This window comes from Salvelinus alpinus, chromosome 7 (assembly GCF_045679555.1).
Source record: "Salvelinus alpinus chromosome 7, SLU_Salpinus.1, whole genome shotgun sequence".
In the NCBI taxonomy this organism is placed as follows: domain Eukaryota; kingdom Metazoa; phylum Chordata; class Actinopteri; order Salmoniformes; family Salmonidae; genus Salvelinus; species Salvelinus alpinus.
In genome coordinates this window covers 12,248,225-12,269,992 of record NC_092092.1, presented here as the reverse complement: position 1 = coordinate 12,269,992, position 21,768 = coordinate 12,248,225, and the positions used below count along the sequence as shown (strand labels likewise).

General features: G+C 42.5%; 1 protein-coding gene and 1 pseudogene across 8 annotated transcripts; one reads left to right on the top strand and one right to left on the bottom strand.

Moving 5' to 3' along the window:
* The window catches only part of LOC139580291 (DNA primase large subunit-like), a 111,796-nt pseudogene that overhangs the window by 70,781 nt on the left and 19,247 nt on the right, over window positions 1-21,768 (bottom strand).
* LOC139580470 (putative nuclease HARBI1) lies at window positions 10,888-14,613 on the top strand. 8 transcript variants are annotated; one of them, XR_011676041.1, is made up of 9 exons: window positions 10,888-11,893; window positions 11,984-12,045; window positions 12,128-12,214; window positions 12,302-12,343; window positions 12,412-12,585; window positions 12,665-12,700; window positions 12,799-13,353; window positions 13,635-13,746; window positions 13,841-14,613. XR_011676041.1 is itself a non-coding variant. In XM_071409204.1 (9 exons), exons 6-9 carry the CDS (start codon window positions 12,882-12,884, stop codon window positions 14,209-14,211), a joined length of 1,071 nt encoding a protein of 356 aa, XP_071265305.1. In that variant the 5' UTR covers window positions 10,888-11,893; window positions 11,984-12,045; window positions 12,128-12,214; window positions 12,302-12,343; window positions 12,412-12,585; window positions 12,665-12,881; the 3' UTR covers window positions 14,212-14,613. The 8 variants fall into 8 exon arrangements, 7 of the variants coding, with proteins under 7 accessions (XP_071265305.1, XP_071265304.1, XP_071265302.1 ...); XM_071409204.1 differs by adding an exon at window positions 13,423-13,538 and having other exon boundaries at window positions 12,665-13,353; XM_071409203.1 differs by adding an exon at window positions 13,423-13,538 and having other exon boundaries at window positions 12,302-12,585; window positions 12,665-13,353.

Here is a 21,768-nt window from a genome sequence, read left to right as displayed (position 1 = left end):
GGAAGCTTGTGGAAGGCTACCCGAAACGTTTAACCCAAGTTAAACAATTAAAAGGCAATGCTACCAAATACTAATTGCGTGTATGTAAACTTCTGACCCACTGGGAATGCGATGGAAGAAATAAATCATTCTCTCTACTATTATTCTGTCATTTCAGATTCCTAAAATAAAGTGGTGATCCTACCTGACCTAAGACAGGGAATTTATACTTGGATTAAATGTCAGGAATTGAGAAACTGAGTTTAAATGTATTTGGGTAAGGTGTATGTAAACTTCCGACTTCAACAGTATGTAAGTAAAAAATGTAGATATGAAAGTCAACAGTTTGTTTCCTGGAGGATACTACTACATGACTCCATATGTGAAATTTCATATTTTTGATGTCTTCATTATTATTCTACAATGTAGAAAATAATAAAAAGAAAAGAAAAACCCTGGAATGAGTAGGTGTGTCCGAACCTTTGACTGGTACTGCATGTAAATTGAAATTTGGGCCCGATAACTATATTCAGTGAGAATAAGCCCTAAGTAACCTGCATGGATGTTTTTGGTTACATCATCTAGCTATCTTTAGATGAATTCACAAAGTCGCTCTGGGAAAGAGCGTCTGCTACATGACTAACATTTGTAATGTTGAATTGTCACTACATAATGCGTTAATATAGGCTAGCTACTTCATGGGCAAGTGGACAGACAACGTTGAAATTCTATCTTCTAATCAGACCTTCAAATTTAAACTCCTAGTCACAACATAGGCCTAAAAACAAGAAGGGTTGTCATCATCGCCAGGCTTTATTGTATGGGGCAATAAAACAGTCATCCCCACCACAAGATACAGTGACTGACAGCACAATGAAATCAGAGGCTTACTAACTGAGTGACTCCCAATATTGACTGCCCCCTAATAATGACTGTCATATTAATCAGTCGGTTGAGTTTGCAGACAGGACACCGTTGACTGCCCCTTTATAATAATGACTGCCATGTTAACCTGTCGGTTGAGTTTGTCCCAGGCTTTGTGAACGCTGCAATGCGAGAGCTGTCATTGGCTAAAATGACATTTGCCTTTTTACTGGCCTGTCACCAACGGGTACCCTCTTGACGCCTAGACACACAGCCACATCACAGATGCAAACCCATTAATCACACAAACAGCGAGTAAAATAAACCTTCAACTTCTCAGGATGGCTTTTCTCTCGCTGTCGAAGAGGGGCAACCCTGATGGAGAATCTATCTTCCGTCTCCATCATGAAACATCCATCCTACAACCCCCTCCAGCTCCGTGCCCCAAGCAGAGGCGTCAACACAGGAGTCAGTGCATCTTAAATTGGAATCTGGACTGACAGGTCAAATTGGATTGTTGGCACTTTAAACGAAAAAGCTGGAAACATTTCCCCCCTCCCAATGGTGACATTCAATTAAATTGTTGTTGACTCCTAGGTGTGCTCTAATGAAACACTTTAAATGTACAAAACAAAAACATAACTGTTTTTGTATATATGGTTTGTAAAATGAGAGGAATTTGATTAGCTTCACTAAGAACATAAGAGTAAGTCTCGTATTGTGGCATGTCACTTATCGATGACAGAACAGTGAATAGGCCTAGGTATAGCAGCTTTACATAGGATTTGAGACTGATTAAAATACAAGTAGGGTGTCAACTCAAGCCTCCCTCTCGTCTAATATCTTCATTGCATATTTCTGGCCATAAACCCAGTACCAGGCCGACTGCTTCACACAAATACATTTGACTTTCAGCAGCTCCTAAAACCAAAGCTTGACTAAATATTCAAATGCACTGGAATAAGTGGTTAGGGCTGCCCGGACGGTGGGCAGCGATAATAGACTCAGTGATACTTTATATCCATGTCTCCACAGGATGCCCGTTAAACTAACTCCCCACTGTGGTGCAGCTCAAGGTCACCTTCGCCGGGAGCCAGGCAAGATAAATCAGAAAATTTAATCATTTTAAATAGGCCAGTTCAAAGAGGATGCTTGCAGGAGGTGGATGGGTGATGGAGAAAGAACAAAGACAGTGTGTAAATGACAGTGCTCTGAGAAAGGAGAACGTGAGTATGGTGTAGTAGTGAATCAGAATAACAAACTAACATGGCTTAACTAGGTTGTGTTACTAGACAATTAACAAGTCTAATTCAAGACATCACATGATGTGGCTTTTCTAATTTCCCCATCACCACACTGCCTATATTTAGTAGTCTAATCATAGTTGTATTTAATTTGATCAGTTTCTCACAGCAGGAAGATAATCCTGCAGCAACAAGAAATGTGAGTTATTGTGTGGATTATTATTAAATATACATTTTTAAAGGAGTTGATACATTTTTTGTTAGGGCAACTCAAGTCTGACATTTTTTATTGTTAATGCAAACTTTGGAAGCCTTTTAAACATTTTAATTCCCTGCTGTGCAGGACATTTCCTGCAACATGGTGATTAAATTAAGATCCTACATCTGTACTGTTGTTGTTTTTACATTTTCTGTGTGAGCTCTAGGCTACAACTGTGACAAACAGAACACCACAAAGAATGGAGGGAAGGGAATCCTTTCATTTTGGCGTTATCCACAATGCAATGCTCTCTCTATGGGCTGGCTGGCTAGCAAGCAAACGTAGCTACACACAATAATACCAAAGACAATATCAGCATGTAAAGTAGCTAGTTAGCTGTAAAATCGGCACACAAAAAAACTGCACTATCAATTTCGGAGTCTAAAATCTCACTATGTTCAACCTGCAGATCAATGTTTGAGATTCGCAACAGCAGATATACTTTAGAAGAGATGGGAAACATTGCCCATGCTATGGCAATGGGCCACGCGGTGCATTCTGGGCGATTCTAGGACAAGGAGTGCTCTCCTTCAAGGAGTGAATGGGAGTCTATTGAGCACTAGCTCAAAAACTCAACATTAGCACGAATTTCGTCAACAAGAAGTACAACATTACAAATATTTTCCGAGATGTGAGATAATTAACTTGCTATCTGTAATATCGCATAGCTTTGGAATTGTGACATTATGTACTTGAGGAAAATAGGCACGTTTCTCGACATATACACACTTTGAGAAGGGACTGTGTGACGATTAGCGTCGCAATCGCGTGACGCAGCATGACAACGTGAAAGCAATTGGTCGACAGTCTGCTGGTTGGGCCGTTATGTTCTATCATTCATGGGATTCCTATCTCCTTTCTATAATATATCTGGCAACGGCACCATGCAATGTATCCAGGACTAAAGAGGCAGACAAATAGGAAATATGTGATAGACCCACCGTTAAATTACACAAGGAATATTGCAAAAATATGATCAATGGCTCATTCGAGAGAAGACATCTGAGTTATGACATCGGCCAGTATTAGAATCTGACATGTATTATTGACGTTTTCACGATCTAAAAGTCGTATTTCTATTAACTTCCAATGTAGTGAAGAGCGATTTTATCACATTGCTGCATCATACCGGCCATATGTCTGCCTGCTTGAACGCCAATAACTTAGATACAGGTGAAAACATGAAATGACCCAGGGAATCCATAGAACATCACTCAGAGATGCACAAAAACAATAACATTCAAAATGGGTGAACATTTTCCTTTAACTTGCATCACGTTTGTGACGAATGTATTAAAGTGATTGTTCTACGGGCAAAACACTGAACACAGAAGTCAAATTCAGCAAAGATATCTGTAGGTTTTTGTGTGAATGGGTTTTCCCAAAGAATAAACACAAGTACTTGGATCAAACTCAATGTCATGCATGTTCCAATTTCACATTACCCATTTCCAAGCTCTTTGACGAGGCTTCAACTTTTCCACATAATAAAAACAACTGGGGCCATGTGGGGAACTTGTCCTCAAGATCATGCCATTCACTACAGAGGGTAACTGATATCCTATAACTATTCCAGGTAAGAGTACACATATTTACAATTGATAATACTTGTATCATAAAGTCTAAGCAACACAAAACAGATGTTGGAATATTCAAGAGCACTAACAGTACAAGAAAACTGATGAAGCAAGTCAGAATAGATGTCCTAATAGTGTGAGCAGCGGTTATGTCAAATGTAGTGTAGTAGGTCCAGTGTGTATGCAAAGACAGGATGGCACAAAGCTAGACAATCTGAGAACAAATGAGTTGCATTTGATAATCCAGTGGAACTATTAAATGTTGCTTGACATCAGTGGTAAGGCCCAATCAATAGCTTTAAGAGATGACAACATTACATTAAGCCCTTGAGAGGTGTTGGCTGAAGTAGCATATTTGGCCTCTCGCGACGGTGACTGCACATCATTTGTGAGGCATTAACACGTCACCATGCGAGTGGAGAGTGACATGATTTGGTAATGTTCTCTCCAGCTACCTCCTGTGGAAGAGGATTTCAGTCTGAGGTGCACCTGGCACAAATCAAGGCGTTGAAAGACTGCCCCTATCATTGATGCCACAAAAGTTCAAGGCCGACCACGGTACTGCAGGCATTGTTAGCAGAAAACAGGATCCCCCCATTATAGTGAATGGAAAAATGGCAATCTTTGTGGTCAATCTTCATGTAAAAAATAAATAAAATAGAAGACAATCATGGTACCAATAATTGGTTCTAATACACCAGATGCATGTCCTTGAACCGATTTTGCTTGTCAGAAATCAAGTATTCAAGATATGTAACTTTCAAAATGCAGAAATTCTCCCCATATGATGCATAATGCAACATATGATGCTGCGTTTTGCATCCATTCATCTATATTTTGAAAGTTGCATATCTTGAATACTTGATTGCTGATAACTTTGGGACTATGTCAACAATGGACTGATGAAACAAATCCCAAAAGGTTTTGGGTGGAGTTTTCCTTTAAGGATAATTTATTTGCTGTAGGTAGACTGTAGTACCCTGGTTAGCCCTCGACTTGGGACAGCACTGGGGTAGCCTTGAATGTCACTTCCTGGAGTAGCTCAAACTGTACGTTATGTCGCCATGAGATGCCATCTTATGCGACTTCATTTGGCTTCAATGCATTGTTGAGTCTTCACATAGGAATGAATGGTGTCACGTGATCAATAGTTTTGTCCATTCATATATACAGCCATTAGCTCAAACTGACACATTAAATAATTATATTTCCTAGTAGTGTAACCGATGTGAAATGGATAGCTAGTTAGCGGTGGTGTGCGCTAATAGCGTTTCAATCAGTGACGTCACTCGCTTTGAGACCTTGAAGTAGTGGTTCCCCTTGCTCTGCAAGAGCCGCGGCTTTTGTGGAGCGATGGGTAACGATGCTTTGTGGGTGACTGTTGTTGATGTGTGCAGAGGGTCCCTGGTTCGCGCCCGGGTCGAGGGGACGGACGTAAAGTTAAACTGTTACAGTAGCACAAAAAAAACTATACTGTACAAGAAAAGGGTGCACACTAATAAGGTCAGGGTGATTTGTGCACATCACCATTTGTCTCTTGATGTGCTTTGCATTGCGGCAGATAAAAAGTATGATTATCCAGATCACCACCATTGTTATGAGCCAACGTGAGCTGGGGTTCATCAAAATTAATGCTGGGACTATGAATACCAACTTGTATTGATGGATCTCAATCCAGTATCAACCAACCACACACACAGCCATACTCACTGCTGGCACTACTGGCACAGGCCTTGTGGAATGTTTCATTTCCTCTATACCAAATCAATGGTAATTTTCAGACATTTTTTAAATGTCTTCTTAGTGAATAGTCTAATCAGCTGGGCCTAATAGAGCCGAGAATTACACAACTTAATGGAAATAACAGCATCTCTTAACAGAAAACGGACGTCCGTTGTCATAGGCTATTTGTTCATCAAGGGCACAAGTTCAACAGGACAAAATCCAAAGATCCTCAAAATTCCACCCTCTGATAAATGTGCACAATAGAATGACCTGGAATCCAATGATGAAACAGTGCTTTCACACAGTAATTGGCACCCTACAGTGGGCAAGTATGTGAATCACTTGAACCCAAAGTCTGACTTGCCAGGGGGCAGGAAAAACAAGCAAGACAAGCCACAGGGTTCCTCCAGCCATCCCTGAAAAGGAAACAGGACGTTTGATTGGGTAAAGTGTCGGTTCCAAAGATGTATTGCTTCCATTCTTTTCTCTTCACGTGGAACAAGCCGGCTTCATTGAAATTCCTCACATTGCACCACAGAGCACAGGGTCACAGGCTACATAAGAAAGCACTTCAGCTTGCGCCCTAACCAAACGGCTGCACAAAACAATGAGTTTGGGAAAAAAGGTCCAGATCAGTGCCGTGCAGAACCTTCTGACAGACATCCAAAGATAAATAGTTTATGGCTTCAGTGACTCAAGAGAGTAAAAACATTCAATGTGAAGCTGAAGACCTGGGAACAGTGCAAGGTCATGTGCGCAAACAAAAACATTGACAGTGCAGGAAATGTTTGCAGTTAATTAGTTAATATTCCTTTTAAGATCAAGACCACTTTATTAGTCAACTGTACACAAGGTCCAACCGAAATGTTACTTCCACTTTGTCCCAACCCCTCCGAAAGACACTCATACATCAAATCAAATGTTATTGGTCACATGGTCACATGGTTAGCAGATGTTAATGCGAGTGTAGTGAAATGTTGTGCTTCTAGTTCCGCCAGTGCAATAATAACTAACAATTCCACAACAACTAGCTAATACACACAAATCTAAGTATATGTAAATATATGGATGAGCAATGACATATACAGGTTGGAGAGGTTGGAGCAGGGGGCTGTTAGATACATATACAGGTTGGAGCAGGGGGCTGTTAGATACATATACAGGTTGGAGCAGGGGGCTGTTAGATACATATACAGGTTGGAGAGGTTGGAGCAGGGGGCTGTTAGATACATATACAGGTTGGAGAAGTTGGAGCAGGGGGCTGTTAGATACATATACAGGTTGGAGAGGTTGGAGCAGGGGGCTGTTAGATACATATAGAGGTTGGAGCAGGGGGCTGTTAGATACATATACAGGTTGGAGAGGTTGGAGCAGGGGGCTGTTAGATACATATACAGGTTGGAGAGGTTGGAGCAGGGGGCTGTTAGATACATATACAGGTTGGAGAAGGGGGCTGTTAGATACATATACAGGTTGGAGAGGTTGGAGCAGGGGGCTGTTAGATACATATACAGGTTGGAGCAGGGGGCTGTTAGATACATATACAGGTTGGAGAGGTTGGAGCAGGGGGCTGTTAGATACATATACAGGTTGGAGAGGTTGGAGCAGGGGGCTGTTAGATACATATACAGGTTGGAGCAGGGGGCTGTTAGATACATATACAGGTTGGAGCAGGGGGCTGTTAGATACATATACAGGTTGGAGCAGGGGGCTGTTAGATACATATACAGGTTGGAGCAGGGGGCTGTTAGATACATATACAGGTTGGAGCAGGGGGCTGTTAGATACATATACAGGTTGGAGAAGTTGGAGCAGGGGGCTGTTAGATACATATACAGGTTGGAGAAGTTGGAGCAGGGGGCTGTTAGATACATATACAGGTTGGAGAGGTTGGAGCAGGGGGCTGTTAGATACATATACAGGTTGGAGAGGTTGGAGCAGGGGGCTGTTAGATACATATACAGGTTGGAGAAGTTGGAGCAGGGGGCTGTTAGATACATATACAGGTTGGAGCAGGGGGCTGTTAGATACATATACAGGTTGGAGAAGTTGGAGCAGGGGGCTGCTAGATACATATACAGGTTGGAGCAGGGGGCTGTTAGATACAAATACAGGTTGGAGAGGTTGGAGCAGGGTGCTGCTAGATACATATACAGGTTGGAGAAGTTGGAGCAGGGGGCTGTTAGATACATATACAGGTTGGAGAAGTTGGAGCAGGGGGCTGTTAGATACATATAGAGGTTGGAGCAGGGGGCTGTTAGATACATATACAGGTTGGAGAAGTTGGAGCAGGGGGCTGTTAGATACATATACAGGTTGGAGAGGTTGGAGCAGGGGGCTGTTAGATACATATACAGGTTGGAGAAGTTGGAGCAGGGGGCTGTTAGATACATATACAGGTTGGAGAAGTTGGAGCAGGGGGCTGTTAGATACATATACAGGTTGGAGAAGTTGGAGCAGGGGGCTGTTAGATACATATACAGGTTGGAGAAGTTGGAGCAGGGGGCTGTTAGATACATATACAGGTTGGAGAAGTTGGAGCAGGGGGCTGTTAGATACATATACAGGTTGGAGAAGTTGGAGCAGGGGGCTGTTAGATACATATACAGGTTGGAGAAGTTGGAGCAGGGGGCTGTTAGATACATATACAGGTTGGAGAAGTTGGAGCAGGGGGCTGTTAGATACATATACAGGTTGGAGAAGTTGGAGCAGGGGGCTGTTAGATACATATACAGGTTGGAGAAGTTGGAGCAGGGGGCTGTTAGATACATATACAGGTTGGAGAAGTTGGAGCAGGGGGCTGTTAGATACATATACAGGTTGGAGAAGTTGGAGCAGGGGGCTGTTAGATACATATACAGGTTGGAGAGGTTGGAGCAGGGGGCTGTTAGATACATATAGAGGTTGGAGAGGTTGGAGCAGGGGGCTGTTAGATACATATACAGGTTGGAGAAGTTGGAGCAGGGGGCTGTTAGATACATATACAGGTTGGAGAGGTTGGAGCAGGGGGCTGTTAGATACATATACAGGTTGGAGAAGTTGGAGCAGGGGGCTGTTAGATACATATAGAGGTTGGAGAGGTTAGAGCAGGGGGCTGTCACACTGGGCGCCCGTGGAGCAATTATTGTGGGGGATTAAGTACTTGCTCAAGGGCGCAACAGCATGTAGGATTTGATACCAGCAACCCTCCAGCTGCCAGCTCACTTCTTGACAGCTTTTTCCCATCAGCCTGGGGATTGGAATGGGCAATCCTTCAGTGTCTGCCTTGCCTCTCACCACTAGGCTTCCTACCACCTCAAAATACTCCAAGAAGAGTATGGTGAAGAAAGACTGACAATACCAAAGATTTTCTATATTTTTGGGGAATATATACAAAATATATATATACACACACACACCCTGAACAAAAATATGAATGCAACAATTTTACTGAGTTATAATTTATATAAGGAAATCAGCCAATTGAAATAAATGAACTAGGCCATAATCTATGGATTTTATATGACTGGGCAGGAGTGCAGCCATGGGTGGGCCTGGGGAGCCAGACCCACCCACTGGGGAGCTACAGTAGGCCCAGATCAGAATAAATTTTTCCCCACAAAAGGGCATTATTATAGATAGAAATACTCCTCAGTTTCATCAGCTGTCCGGATGGCTGGTCTCAGACGATCCCGCAGGTGAAGAAGCCAGATATAGAGGTCCTGGGCTGGCATGGTTACACGTGGTCTGCGATTGTGAGGCCGGTTGGACCTACTGCCAAATTCTCTAAAACTACATTGGAAGTAGTTTATGGTAGAGAAATGAACATTCAATTCTCTGGCAACAGCTCTGATGGACGTTCCTACAGTCAGAATGCCAATTGCACGCTGCCTCAAAACTTGAGACATCTGTGGCATTGTGTTGTGTGACAAAACTGGACATTGTAGAGTGGCCTTTTATTTTCCCCAGTACAAGGTGTGCCTGTGTAATGATCATGCTGTTTAATCTTCTTCTTGATGCCACACGTGTCAGGTGGATGGATTATCTTGAGAAATGCTCACTAACAGGGATGCAAACACAGTTTTGCACAAAATTTGAGAGAAATAAGCTTTTTGTGCGTATGGAACATTTCTGGGATATTTCATTTCAGCTCATGAAACATGGGACCAACACTTTACATGTTGCATTTATATTTTTGTTCTATATTTCTTTTAATTAAGGAAACTCTTTTTCTGAGAAGGGTTTCAAGGTGTTATTTTTCACACTTGCATTGGGCCAGGGCTGTTCCAGATATCTACAAAGTACAAGTTCACTGTCTGACACTTCTTCCAATGTGATTTTCATCCATCAAACAGTGAGACGATAACGGGAGGAAAAACTCACCCCAAGTGTCTAGTGCGATTTAACCTGACAATTGATTTCAACATTACTCTATGGAAACTATTGAGTCTCGTAAAAAGTCTCATTCTGGGTTTGATTTATGGCCGGGTCTCTGCCGTATGAAGATTGACACATTTCATTTTTCTTCCAGTGGCCGATATTCTGAATGGCATCGTATAGAAAACGTACAGGCAGCATATGTTTTCATTTGGAGAGATGGATTACAGTGATCTCTCATACAGCCAGCACACAGCTTCTTGATGCACTGCATGAGTGGCAATTCCTGATTGGCAATGTCTGTATCCGTCCGCCGCAGACACTAGTTTACGAAAATAATAATTTAGATGACTTCTTTGATTGACAGAAGAGCAGGAATACTGTCCAGAAATGAAATTCATTCCTTAGCTGTCACAATGCGTCTGGCAGGAATGCAAACGAGGCTTGCGTAACATGGGAGGCTGGTAGAGGCAAATACTGGTTTGCCATCTACCAAAAGGCACCTTTAAATATGACATAGGCCTCCTTAATTAACAGACTAGGCAGATTCATAAAGTCTTTTTTTTAGAAAGAGGTTTACACTACAGCAGGGGTGTTCAACTATTACCCTAAGAGGTCCAGAGCCTGCTGGTATTCTGTTCTACCTGATAATGAATTGCACCCACCTGGTGTCCCAGGTCTAAATCAGTCCCTAAAACAATTGAAAAGAAGAAAAAAAAAATTGTGGAACTAGCTTTGCGGTCCAAAGTTGAGTTTGAGGGCACTACAGTTTGGGGAGAGAGAGACCTAGGCCTATCAGGGCTGTTCAATTCAGGTCCTGGAGGACCAAAACACTAGTTTTTGTTCCTACCTGGTAGTTAATTGCACTCAGCTGGTGTCCCAGGGGCCTGTTGCACAAAAGTAGAATTAAGACATCCGGGATAAATGACTCAGCTGAGCTCAATGAAGCCAAAACATGTGCGTCCAGGCTTAATTGGTTGCACAAAGACCAAGCCAGGATGAGCAGACACGGATTCATTAAGCCAGGTGAAACCAATCCTGGATAGGTGCGCGCTCACGGCTCACTCAAATAGACCCCGCCACAGATCACAGATTAACTGATTTACCATGGCAACTAGAGCCGCGTACTTTTCACCGTCGGAAGCACAAATCCTCATGGAGGCATACGAGGAGGTAAAAGATATAATTAAGAAGAAAAGCAACACCGCCACAGTGATAAAGCAAAGAGAAAAAGCGTGGCAAAGTATTGCAGACCGCCTGAATGCGTAAGTAGTGCACAATTACACACTCACCGCTCCGCTGAAACATCACAATTACAATTCAAATATTTAATTCACATCTCCAAAAATGCAGTTGTACTGTAATTATGAAACGGTTAAATTTTTAATTGAAATGCACTGCAGATATGAGTGAAATTGTGTAAAGTAACTCCATCACACTGTATAAAGCTATGATACATTTTTTGATATTTTTACTGAAAACAAGACAAAAATACCAAGTAATTTTTTGCAGTGTGACTCCATTAAATGTGTGTGTGTGTGTGTGTGTGTGTAGATTAAACATGAACGGGCCAAAACGGACATGGCAGCAGGTCAAAATCAAATACAAGAACATTCTGCAGAATGGTATGGTCCCTGACTAATATTTAACAAAGCACAAGCATATATTGTACCCAGAAGGTGCCTGCTCACACATTGTCTGTACTGTTTTAACAGTGAAAAAGAATACCCACAGACAAGGCACGGGTGGTGGGTCACCAAAGGCTGACCTTACCCCAGCAGAGGACATGGCCTTGGAGCTAAATAAAGGCAGGCCCGTCTTAGAGGGGATCCCTGGGGGGAAAGAGACGAGCATAGGTTCCTCCCAAGATGCCACCCGCTTCATTCAAGGTATGTCCTTCCATCTCTACATGGGATACAACCACATTCATATTGAATCAATTTGGACTGTCTGACTTTGGTTTACCTATTGCCTTGCAGTGTCTGGCAGCACTGTGTTCCTGTTAGAGCCACCAGCACAAGCACCAGACGATGCTGATCCAGTGAGTACTCCATCAAAGGCATACTGTAGGCCTGGCATGTCTTGTCTACTAGCTTCAATATGAATCCGATTAAATGTGATAGGGTGAAGGCCCCAGTGCAGCAGCAACAGCACATGATGGAGACGATGATGAGGAGGAGACCATCTCTCTGGATTCCAGAAGGCATGAGGTATCATGTTAAGACTGTGAAAGTACTATTTACTCTACAATGGTGAGGAGTCCTCATCAAAATCAAAAAATCGAATTTCTTTTACAGGACCCAGATGCTATACAGTGGGAAAACCAGCCTGGCAACATAGTGCGTATTAATAAAAGGACACCACATCCTGCCAAATTCCAGCTGCGCTAATTGTATTGTGTTCACAGAGCTCACAAGCTATCAGAAAGTTGTATGGCAACCACCTCCGGCGCCAAATAGAACTGGCAGACATAGACATTCAGTACAAGAAGAAAAAGATGGAAAATCTTGCACTGGAGTCCGAAATAAAAAAGAGGACAATTAGGAAACTGGACCTTGAAATAAAAAAACTTGAGAGGGAGGTGAGATATGCCTTCAATGTACACTGTATGCTAACTGTAACACAAATGTATTAATCATTATTTTTCTTTCCTCCCCCAGCTCCAAGAAGATGACACAGCTCAAAATAAAAATTAGGTATATTCTCGTAAAGTCAAGTGAGCCATGACATATGAGCTCTTATTGTGAGCACACAGGACGGTGGCATCTTTCTAAGGTTTTTTTTATTTTCCCAGCAATCAGTACAACCAAGTCATCGTTATAAGGCATCGCCCTCTTTTGCCCACCCCCCCAGCACCAGGTGTGGCCACTAGCCTATATGAAGGCCCAAAATTGTGTGTTCCTTTCTGCTCTGACAATGGCATGCCCATTCGTGCGAGATGTGGTGGATGAAGAAGCACTTGTGCTGAGGAGAGCCTTCAGGCGAGAAAGGGTCTTCAGGGACCGGTTGGACCCACTGGCCTTCCCTGATGACCATCTATATGAAAGATACAGGTTTTCTGCAGATGGCATCAGGTATCTATGCAGACTACTGGGTCCCAGGATTAAGCACCGCACTGCACGGAGCCATGCACTGAGTGTGGAGCAAATGGTTTGTGTGGCCTTGCGCTTTTTTGCTAGTGGAGCCTTCCTGTACTCAGTGGGGGATGCAGAACAGCTGAACAAGGCCACAATTTGCCGCACAATAAGGAGTGTGTGTCTGGCTATCAAAGCATTAGCAGATGTCTTCATCTCCTTCCCTGGCCACAGAAGACTCTGTGACATCAAAGAGGAGTTCTATAGGATTGCAGGTAAGAGGATCTACAAATTACAGGACAACTGTTAACACATAGTAGGATACTCATTACTTTGTGTGACAGGTTTCCCCAATGTCATTGGTGCAGTGGACTGCACACACATAAGGATAAAAGCCCCCTCAGGTGCCCATGAGGCCGATTTTGTGAATAGGAAATCCTTTCACAGCATTAATGTTCAGGTGAACATAACTTTTTGATATTGTCCATTGACGAACACTCTGCATTGCCAGTGATGTGCATTGATTGGTGTAATATTCCTCATCTTATGATTTCAGATGGTCTGCAATGCTGACTGTGTGATCAGCAATGTTGTGGCAAAATGGCCTGGCTCAGTCCATGACTCCAGAATCTTTCGGGCCTCTGAAATCTATCAGTGCCTATCACAAGGTAAGCCACACAACCCCTATTTATAACCATCATGGCTGTGTCAAGAATATCACTGTGTTTATGAGGTAGTAATGATGAGATTTTGTGTTGACAGGTGAATTCTCTGGTGTGTTGCTGGGAGACAGGGGGTATGGCTGCCAGCCTTTTCTCCTGACACCTTTCACAGACCCCCAGGAAGCACAGCAGGCCTACAACCATGCCCATGCCAGGACCAGGGCCAGAGTTGAAATGACCTTTGGCCTCCTGAAGGCACGCTTTCACTGCCTTCACAAATTAAGGGTCAGCCCTGTTAGGGCATGTGATATTACTGTGGCTTGTGCTGTCCTCCACAATGTGGCCTGCCTGAGGAAGGAGAGGGCCCCCAGAGTGCCACCAGCCATGGACTGGGACAATCCGGCAATCTTCCCTGATGACGACAGTGGTCGGCTGCTGAGGGACCAATATGTGTTGAATTATTTTAGTTAGTATGTGTGCTTTCAATTTTGGTTAAATATGTCCTGCGGTGGCAGAGGAATTTGGGTTTTTTTGGGTTCGTTTTTTGACGAATTTGGCCTCTTATGATGTTTGTGCGGTATACTGTGTGTAATACAAGGCTGCAGGGAGGCTACTGCATCCATTCATTTGTCTGTTCTGTTGATGTGTATGGATTTGTCCTGCATTTATTTTAGTGTGCAGACATGCAGGGTGTGTTATATACAGACCTTTGAATGTGTATGTATCATTTTGTATAATATGCTTGGATTCTGTGCTTTCCATCTTGTAGAGTCACTGTGACTTCAGTTTCGAAAGGAGCTGATGGTTTACCTGCTTTGTTTTGTCCTTATTCAATAAAGGAACATAATGTTACACATTGTGTTTTTATATTCATATGGAATGTGTATTTGTTTATATGACAGAGTACTAGGGCCACACTGAAGAAAAAGGATAAAGTCATAAATTTATGAGGCTGGTTCTTTCTGCAGAAAAGCTACATATTGTTTTGATACTTATGACAATGTGATACTTAATATTCTGGCACATCAGCATGTCTTTGTTTATGAAACCATACTGAAGTACAATTTCACGAAATGCCCCACATCTGTCATTTTAACAACTGTCCTCCTTTAAAACAACTGGTTACAATATTATGACTTGTGTTTTTTTCCCCTCTGTGGCCCTAATATTCTATCATTTTATATATAGCCTTATAGTCTATGGGAAACTGTAAATTATCTAATGATAGCAACATCATCTAAAAATCATTTTTTATCCAAAATCATTGAAATTAATGATCACAAACGTTTAAATAATAACAGTGGGTCTAGTTATATGTGATAACAATGTATAGTGAGCAGTGAAATAACTATTGGTTTCCATTTGTGGTGACTGCTGACTGACATTAGGGATGAGATTAAATAGATCCTGGAATTTAGCCTGGTCTGGAGCAGGCTAGCTCCACAGAATAAATCTCCATGGTAATTTATACCATAACATATCCTCCTGCCCCCTATCCATCTTTAGTGCAACCGGATTACGGATCAATTGAGCCAGGATCACCAAGATATCCTGGCTTAATCCCTTATCCTAGTTTTGTGCAACAGGCCCCTGGTGTCCAAACACACCAAGATACTTACATTACACTCAAAACAAAAGATACAACACTACATATCCACAACAATACCATACAACCATGTACGTATGTGTAGAGTGCGTATGTTAGCGCCCGTATATATGTGTGTTTGTACCTGGTTGTGTGTCTCTTCACAGTCCACGCTGTTCCATAAGGTGTATTTTTTATCTTCATTTGTTTTCAATCTGATTCTACTGTTTGCATCAGTTACTTGATGTGGAATAGAGTTCCATGTAGCCATGGCTCTATGTAGTACTGTGTGCCTCCCATAGTCTGTTCTGGACTTGGGGACTGAAGAGACCTCTAGTGGCATGTGTTGTGAGGTATGCACGGGTGTCCGAGCTGTGAAAACAGACACTTCGGTGCATTCAGCTTGTCAACACTTCTTACTAAAACATACAGTGATGAAGCCAATCTCTCCTCCACTTTGAGCCATGAGAGATTGACATGCATATCATTGTTAGCGCTCCGTATACATTTAAGGGCCAGCCGTGCTGCCAAGTTCGGAGGAAAATGTTAATTTGTTAAGTCCCTCTTTGTGGCACCTGACTACATGACTGAACAGTAGTCCAGGTGTTGATTTCGATCATAGGCATATAGCCTAACATGCTACGCAGCCTAACATGCTACACATGTTATTCAATCATTGCACCCACACTGCTTGCGCGCGTCTGCATAGCCAGGCGCTAAAATAGAACTTGGTACTATTTGTGACGCTTGACGCACTGCAAGTCCCGCCTCTCCCATCTCCTCATTGGTTTTTAGGAGCATATATCCACATGGGTGATTGAAAGATGAACTGAGGTCCACACTCCAGTCGGTAGTGGTAATGCAACTTAAAGTTGGTTGCTGCCAACCACCATATAAAGTCCAAAGAAGAAGGAGAAGCCTGAAGGAGGAGAGATCACTAGAAAACAAACTTTTACCCTTTTATCTGCGGACTAATTGTCGGAGTAGAGGACCTTGTACATTTCAGGTAAAATAACAACTCAATATTTATATCCCAGGACAAATTAGATAGCAACAGTAAGCTAGCTAGCTAAATTACCATAAATGTTTAATGCTTTTCGACCTGTCCCCAAATTAATATAGTTGGCTCAGAGTTTCTTTTGATATTTCAACCTGCGTGTCCTGATCACGTCTGGTGTGGGGGGACAAAATCAACATGCGTGTCCTGATCACGTCTGGTGTGGGGGGACAAAATCAACATGCATGCGGTCTGGTCAGCATGTAAGTAGGCTACGGCTGAGACTCAAAGAACTCTGATATCAAGATACCTGTTATGTAGACGAACGAGACTAGCTAAATTCTTTATTTACAGCTTGGGTGTACTAGCTACAACCCTCCTCACATTCGTAAACTAACATAACTGTTTAGCGCAGGCAGGTATGGTGGCTCCTGTAGGACATATAAAGTGAGTCAAAAGGAACACACAACAATAATTCCCAAGGGCTACGCAGCGAACATAACAAATACAACTGTTTATTATGTATTCTCATGACAATTAAAGTTGGTATACGCTACGCAGTGTAATGTGAATTGACACTCTCGCATGCAAATGTTGACTGCGTCTCTGTGCGATTTTGGCTTTATTGAAGGAGGAGGATGAACTAGAAGCATTTCTTTCCCTCCAGGACCGACATTGAACAGCCCTGCATCTAGCTAAAAACTTTGAGTAATGAACACAGAGCGACTTCCTTTGAATCTCTCAGCAAATCCTAATTGAGCGAAACCTCAGCCACTACTTTGTCTGATGATTGACTTTGGATGCAAACTTTAAGTACTGTTTCCAGACTTTGAGCTTTTTAATTAATCAGGCTTTGGGTGGGCAATTTCAGGACATAAAGTACTTTCTGTTCCCAAAGCCGTGAGATTTATTATTATTTTGCATATCATGCGCGCATTTTAATATCCCTGGTTATAGCAGCAGTTAAATCCTCTGCCACATTGTCTACTATGACAGAGTTTCTAGTTAGAATTTTAGAGGTCATAAAACTGTACCTTGAATTACCACAGATTACCACCACAGAACCCACCATGTCATATACTTAGTCACACATCGTATCTAAACGTTTGCATAATAATGAGGTAGCTACATATCCAACTAAGTGAACACTTGCTGCAGCTGCAATGTACAGTTAAATGTCAAACTTAACACAATTTACAGTAATCATTTACATAGTTAATTGACCGTTTCCTTATTAATTGGTAAATTTACATTTTTAGAACATTTGTTGCTTGTATTCAACAGCAGATGCCATACTCCATAGCCTACACTTTAAATTGGATGATGTGATCTGATAGTGTGTAAAGGACCATGTGTTGAGTACTGTAGAAGATCTATCTTAAAAATACAGTTGGGAACATGTAACGTAATTTCCCCACAAACTAAAGGTTCCTCTCCCAGATGAAACCTCAGGTCCTCTGTTTGACAGCTTTTGTTACTTCACACAATGGCAGCAGCCTCAAGCTCCTCTGTTCTCCTCCACTAGAGACGAAGGAGACAGTAATGGCTGTGTCGTGTCTCTGCATGAATAATCCCCTAGATCAAATGACACCAGGACACTCCTTACAATAGGCTTTTTATGGTCACTCCCAGTGGAAACGGCCCCTTGGGCTCTAATAACACCAGAGACATTGGGCTCTAATAACACCAGAGATGGTGTGAGATCTCATTGAGGATGTGCCACAGGGAAAAAATGTCATGCTGCACATTTTTATATAACCTTTATTTAACTAGGCAAGTCAGTTAAGAACAAAATCTTATGTGCAATGACGGCACATCTGAAGAGAAATGTGAAGGGTATACTGAAGCATGTACATACATGAGCCAGATGGCATACAGGTACTGGGGTTACAAGTACTTTTTATTTAACTCTTATTTTAAGTTGACTGAAAATACATTCTCATTTACATCAACAACCTGGGGAATAGTTACAGGGGAGAGGAGGGGGATGAATGAGCCAATTAGAAGCTGGGGATGATTAGGTGGCCATGATGATACAGTATGAAGACCAGATTGAGAATTAAGCCTGGACACCAGGGTTAACACCCCTACTCTTACGATAAGTGCCATGGGATCTTTAGTGACCACAGAGAGTCAGGACACCCGTTTAACGTCCCATCCGAAAGACGGCACCCTACACAGGGCAATGTCCCCAATCACTGCCCTGGGGCATTGGGATATTTGTTTAGACCAAAGGGTGCCTCTTACTGGCCCTCCAACACCACTTCAAGCAGCATTTGGTTTCCCATCCAGGGACTGACCAGGACCAACCCTGCTTAGCTTCAGAAGCAAGCCAGCAGTGGGATGCAGGGTGGTATGCTGCTGGCAATAAGTTGAAGTGCTCCCGAGTGGTGCATCGGTATAAGTCACTGCATCTATGTGCAAGAGGTGTCACTACAGTCCCTGGTTAGAATCCGGCCGTGATTGGGAGTCCCATAAGGCAGCGCACAATTGGCCCAGCATCGTCTGGGTTTGGCCGTCATTGTAAATAAGAATTTGTTCTTAAGTGACTTGCCTGCCTGGGGCGGCAGGTAGCCTAGTGGTCAGAGCGTTGTGCCAGTAACCGAAAGGTTGCTAGATCGAATCCCCGAGCTGACAAGGTAAAAGTATGTTCTGCCCCTGAACAAGGCAGTTAACCCACTGTTCCTAGGCCGTCATTGTAATTAAGAATGTGTTCTTAACTGACTTGCCAAATAATTTATGACTTAAAAAAATAAATAATAATAATAATAATAAAATATAAAATAATAATTATACAATCTGTATAATTATACAGATTAAATAAAATGTTCAATAAAATATCAAATAATAATTATACAGATTCCAACAATCTTGCCAAGACCTTCTGTGCAGTGATTCGTGATTTAGGCCTAGTACTGCAGTGGCAATAGCCCAATCTAGTTAGATAGTAGGGCTGACCACATTTAGTCGACTGGTCAATTGTTTGGTCGGCTGTTGGTCAACCTGAAATGCATTTAGTCGAACCGTAGCAAGCTAAATAATAATAATAAATATAAAATATTCATGGTGTACAAGATTCCCGCCTGTCTGAGTGGACTGATCCATTGTGGATGCCGTTGGGATGGCACAGTCCATCACTCGAAGACTTGTGCTACTGAAATTGTATATGGTTACATTATGTAAAAACAATGGTGCAACACTAATACAAATGATATTATAACAAACGCGCTTTCTCCCACGCTGTTGAATTGGTGCCTTTTCCTAGACCATGTAGCTATGCGCATAATAGCAAAGTTAACCAGCGTATTGGTGTTGAGAACAATGCAGCGGAGGCAGCAGCAGAGTTAGGAGACGAGACAACAGCACTTGCCTTAATTGTCTAAGAAAAGTGAGAGAAGAAACCAACTTAATTGGGTCAATAATCAATAGCCTAACTTACTTGTGCCTGGCTTTATAAATCATATATATATATATATATATATATACTACAGAAATAAGTGTTAGTTTAACAGCCTACTGATTCCGTGAGCACGAAGCCTCACACAACAATTTCACGAAAACTAATCTTTGCTATGCTGTAATAGGCTTTAGACTTCTTTTGTGTTATACCAGTCTCTCTGGCATTATGACAATTTATATAGTGTCGTTTACACTGTTCCAAATTGTCCGAAAAATTATATTTATAATAACCGTCCTTTTTCCTTGATTTTCTTATTGTTGTTGTTATTATTATTATTATGATGATCATCATTATAATAAGTCATGTCATTAGTAGGCGTAATATAGAAACCTTGTGTAACCACCATCGAGCTGTAGGACTAAGAGTACATCTTGTTTAGTCTTAATACCCTAACTTAGGCCTATATTGAAATAGAACAGCACCTGTTTGGCACACATTATATGCATGCAGCGCTTGCTCCATACCTTATTTTTCTTGAGCTCCGGTATTTTCCACACACATCTGACTTCCCCTTTACCTGCTGTGTAAGCAGTAAACATTCCCCCGTTTCCAGTTTGTCATGTCCTCTGCATCCATTTTGCTGTCACATGTGTTACGGTGTTTTATTGATTATTGATTATTATTGCTTTAGTGATTATTATAAGCTATAGGTCAGGCCCTATTGGTCATGTGCATGCAATGCATACATGTGTCACGTAAAAAGAGCAAGGGTTGAGGGAATAGGGAATGTTTTTATTAAACAAATTAGGGATTTCGGTAAAATAACTTTTCAGTCAGAAATGTCTGAGACAACAGGTGCTTACATAAACTCAGCAAAAACAGAAACGTCCTTTTTTCAGGACCCTATCTTTCAAAGATAATTCATAAAAATCAGAATAACTTCACAGATCTTCATTGTAAAGGGTTAAACAATGTTTCCCATGCTTGCTCGATGAACCATAAACAATTAATAAACATGCACCTGTGGAACGGTCGTTAAGACACTAACAGCTTACAGACGGCTATTAAGGTCACAGTTATGAAAACTTAGGACACGAACTACTGACTCTACTGACTGAAAAAACAAAAGAAAGATGCCCAGGGTCCCTGCTCATCTGCCTGAACATGCCTTAGGCATGCTGCAAGGAGGCATGAGGACTGCAGATGTGGCCAGGGCAATAAATTGCAATGTCCATACTGTGAGACACCTAAGACAGCGCTACAGGGAGACAGGACGGACAGCTGATCATTCTCGCAGTGGCAGACCACATGTAACAACACCTGCACAGGATCGATACATTCGGACATCACACCTGCAGGACAGGTACAGGATGGCAACAACAACTGCCCGAATTACACCAGGAACGTACAATCCCTCCATCAGTGTTCATACTGTCTGCAATAGGCTGAGAGAGGCTGGACTGAGGGCTTGTAGGCCTGTTGTAAGGCAGGTCCTCACCAGACATCACCGGCAACAACGTCGCCCATGGGCACAAACCCACCGTTGCTGGACCAGACAGGACTGGAAAAAAGTGCTCTTCACTGACGAGTCGCGGTTTTGTCTCACCAGGGTTGATGGTCGGATTTGCGTTTATCATCAAAGGAATGAGTGTTACACCGAGGCCTGTACTCTGGAGCAGGATCGATTTGGAGGTGGAGGGTCCGTCATGATCTGGGGCGGTGTGTCACAGCATCATCGGTCTGAGCTTGTTGTCATTGCAGGCAATCTCAACGCTGTGCGTTACAGGGAAGACATCCTCCTCCCTCATGTGGTACCCTTCCTGCAGGCTCATCCTGACATGACCTTCCAGCATGACAATGCCACCAGCCATACTGCTCATTCTGTGCGTGATTTCCTGCAATACAGGAATGTCAGTGTTCTGCCATGGCCAGCGAAAAGCCCGGATCTCAATCCCATTGAGCACGTCTGGGACCTGTTGGAACAGAGGGTGAGGGCTAGGGCCATTCCCCCTGGAAATGTCCGGGAACTTTCAGGTGCCTTGGTGG

Coding starts and splice junctions, on each gene's coding strand:
- LOC139580470 (XM_071409201.1), top strand. CDS start 12,882: ATGAAGGCCCAAAATTGTGTGTTCCTTTCTGCTCTGACAATGGCATGC. Junction 13,539..13,634: donor TTCACAGCATTAATGTTCAG/GTGAACATAACT, acceptor TTATGATTTCAG/ATGGTCTGCAATGCTGACTG. Junction 13,747..13,840: donor CTATCAGTGCCTATCACAAG/GTAAGCCACACA, acceptor TTGTGTTGACAG/GTGAATTCTCTGGTGTGTTG.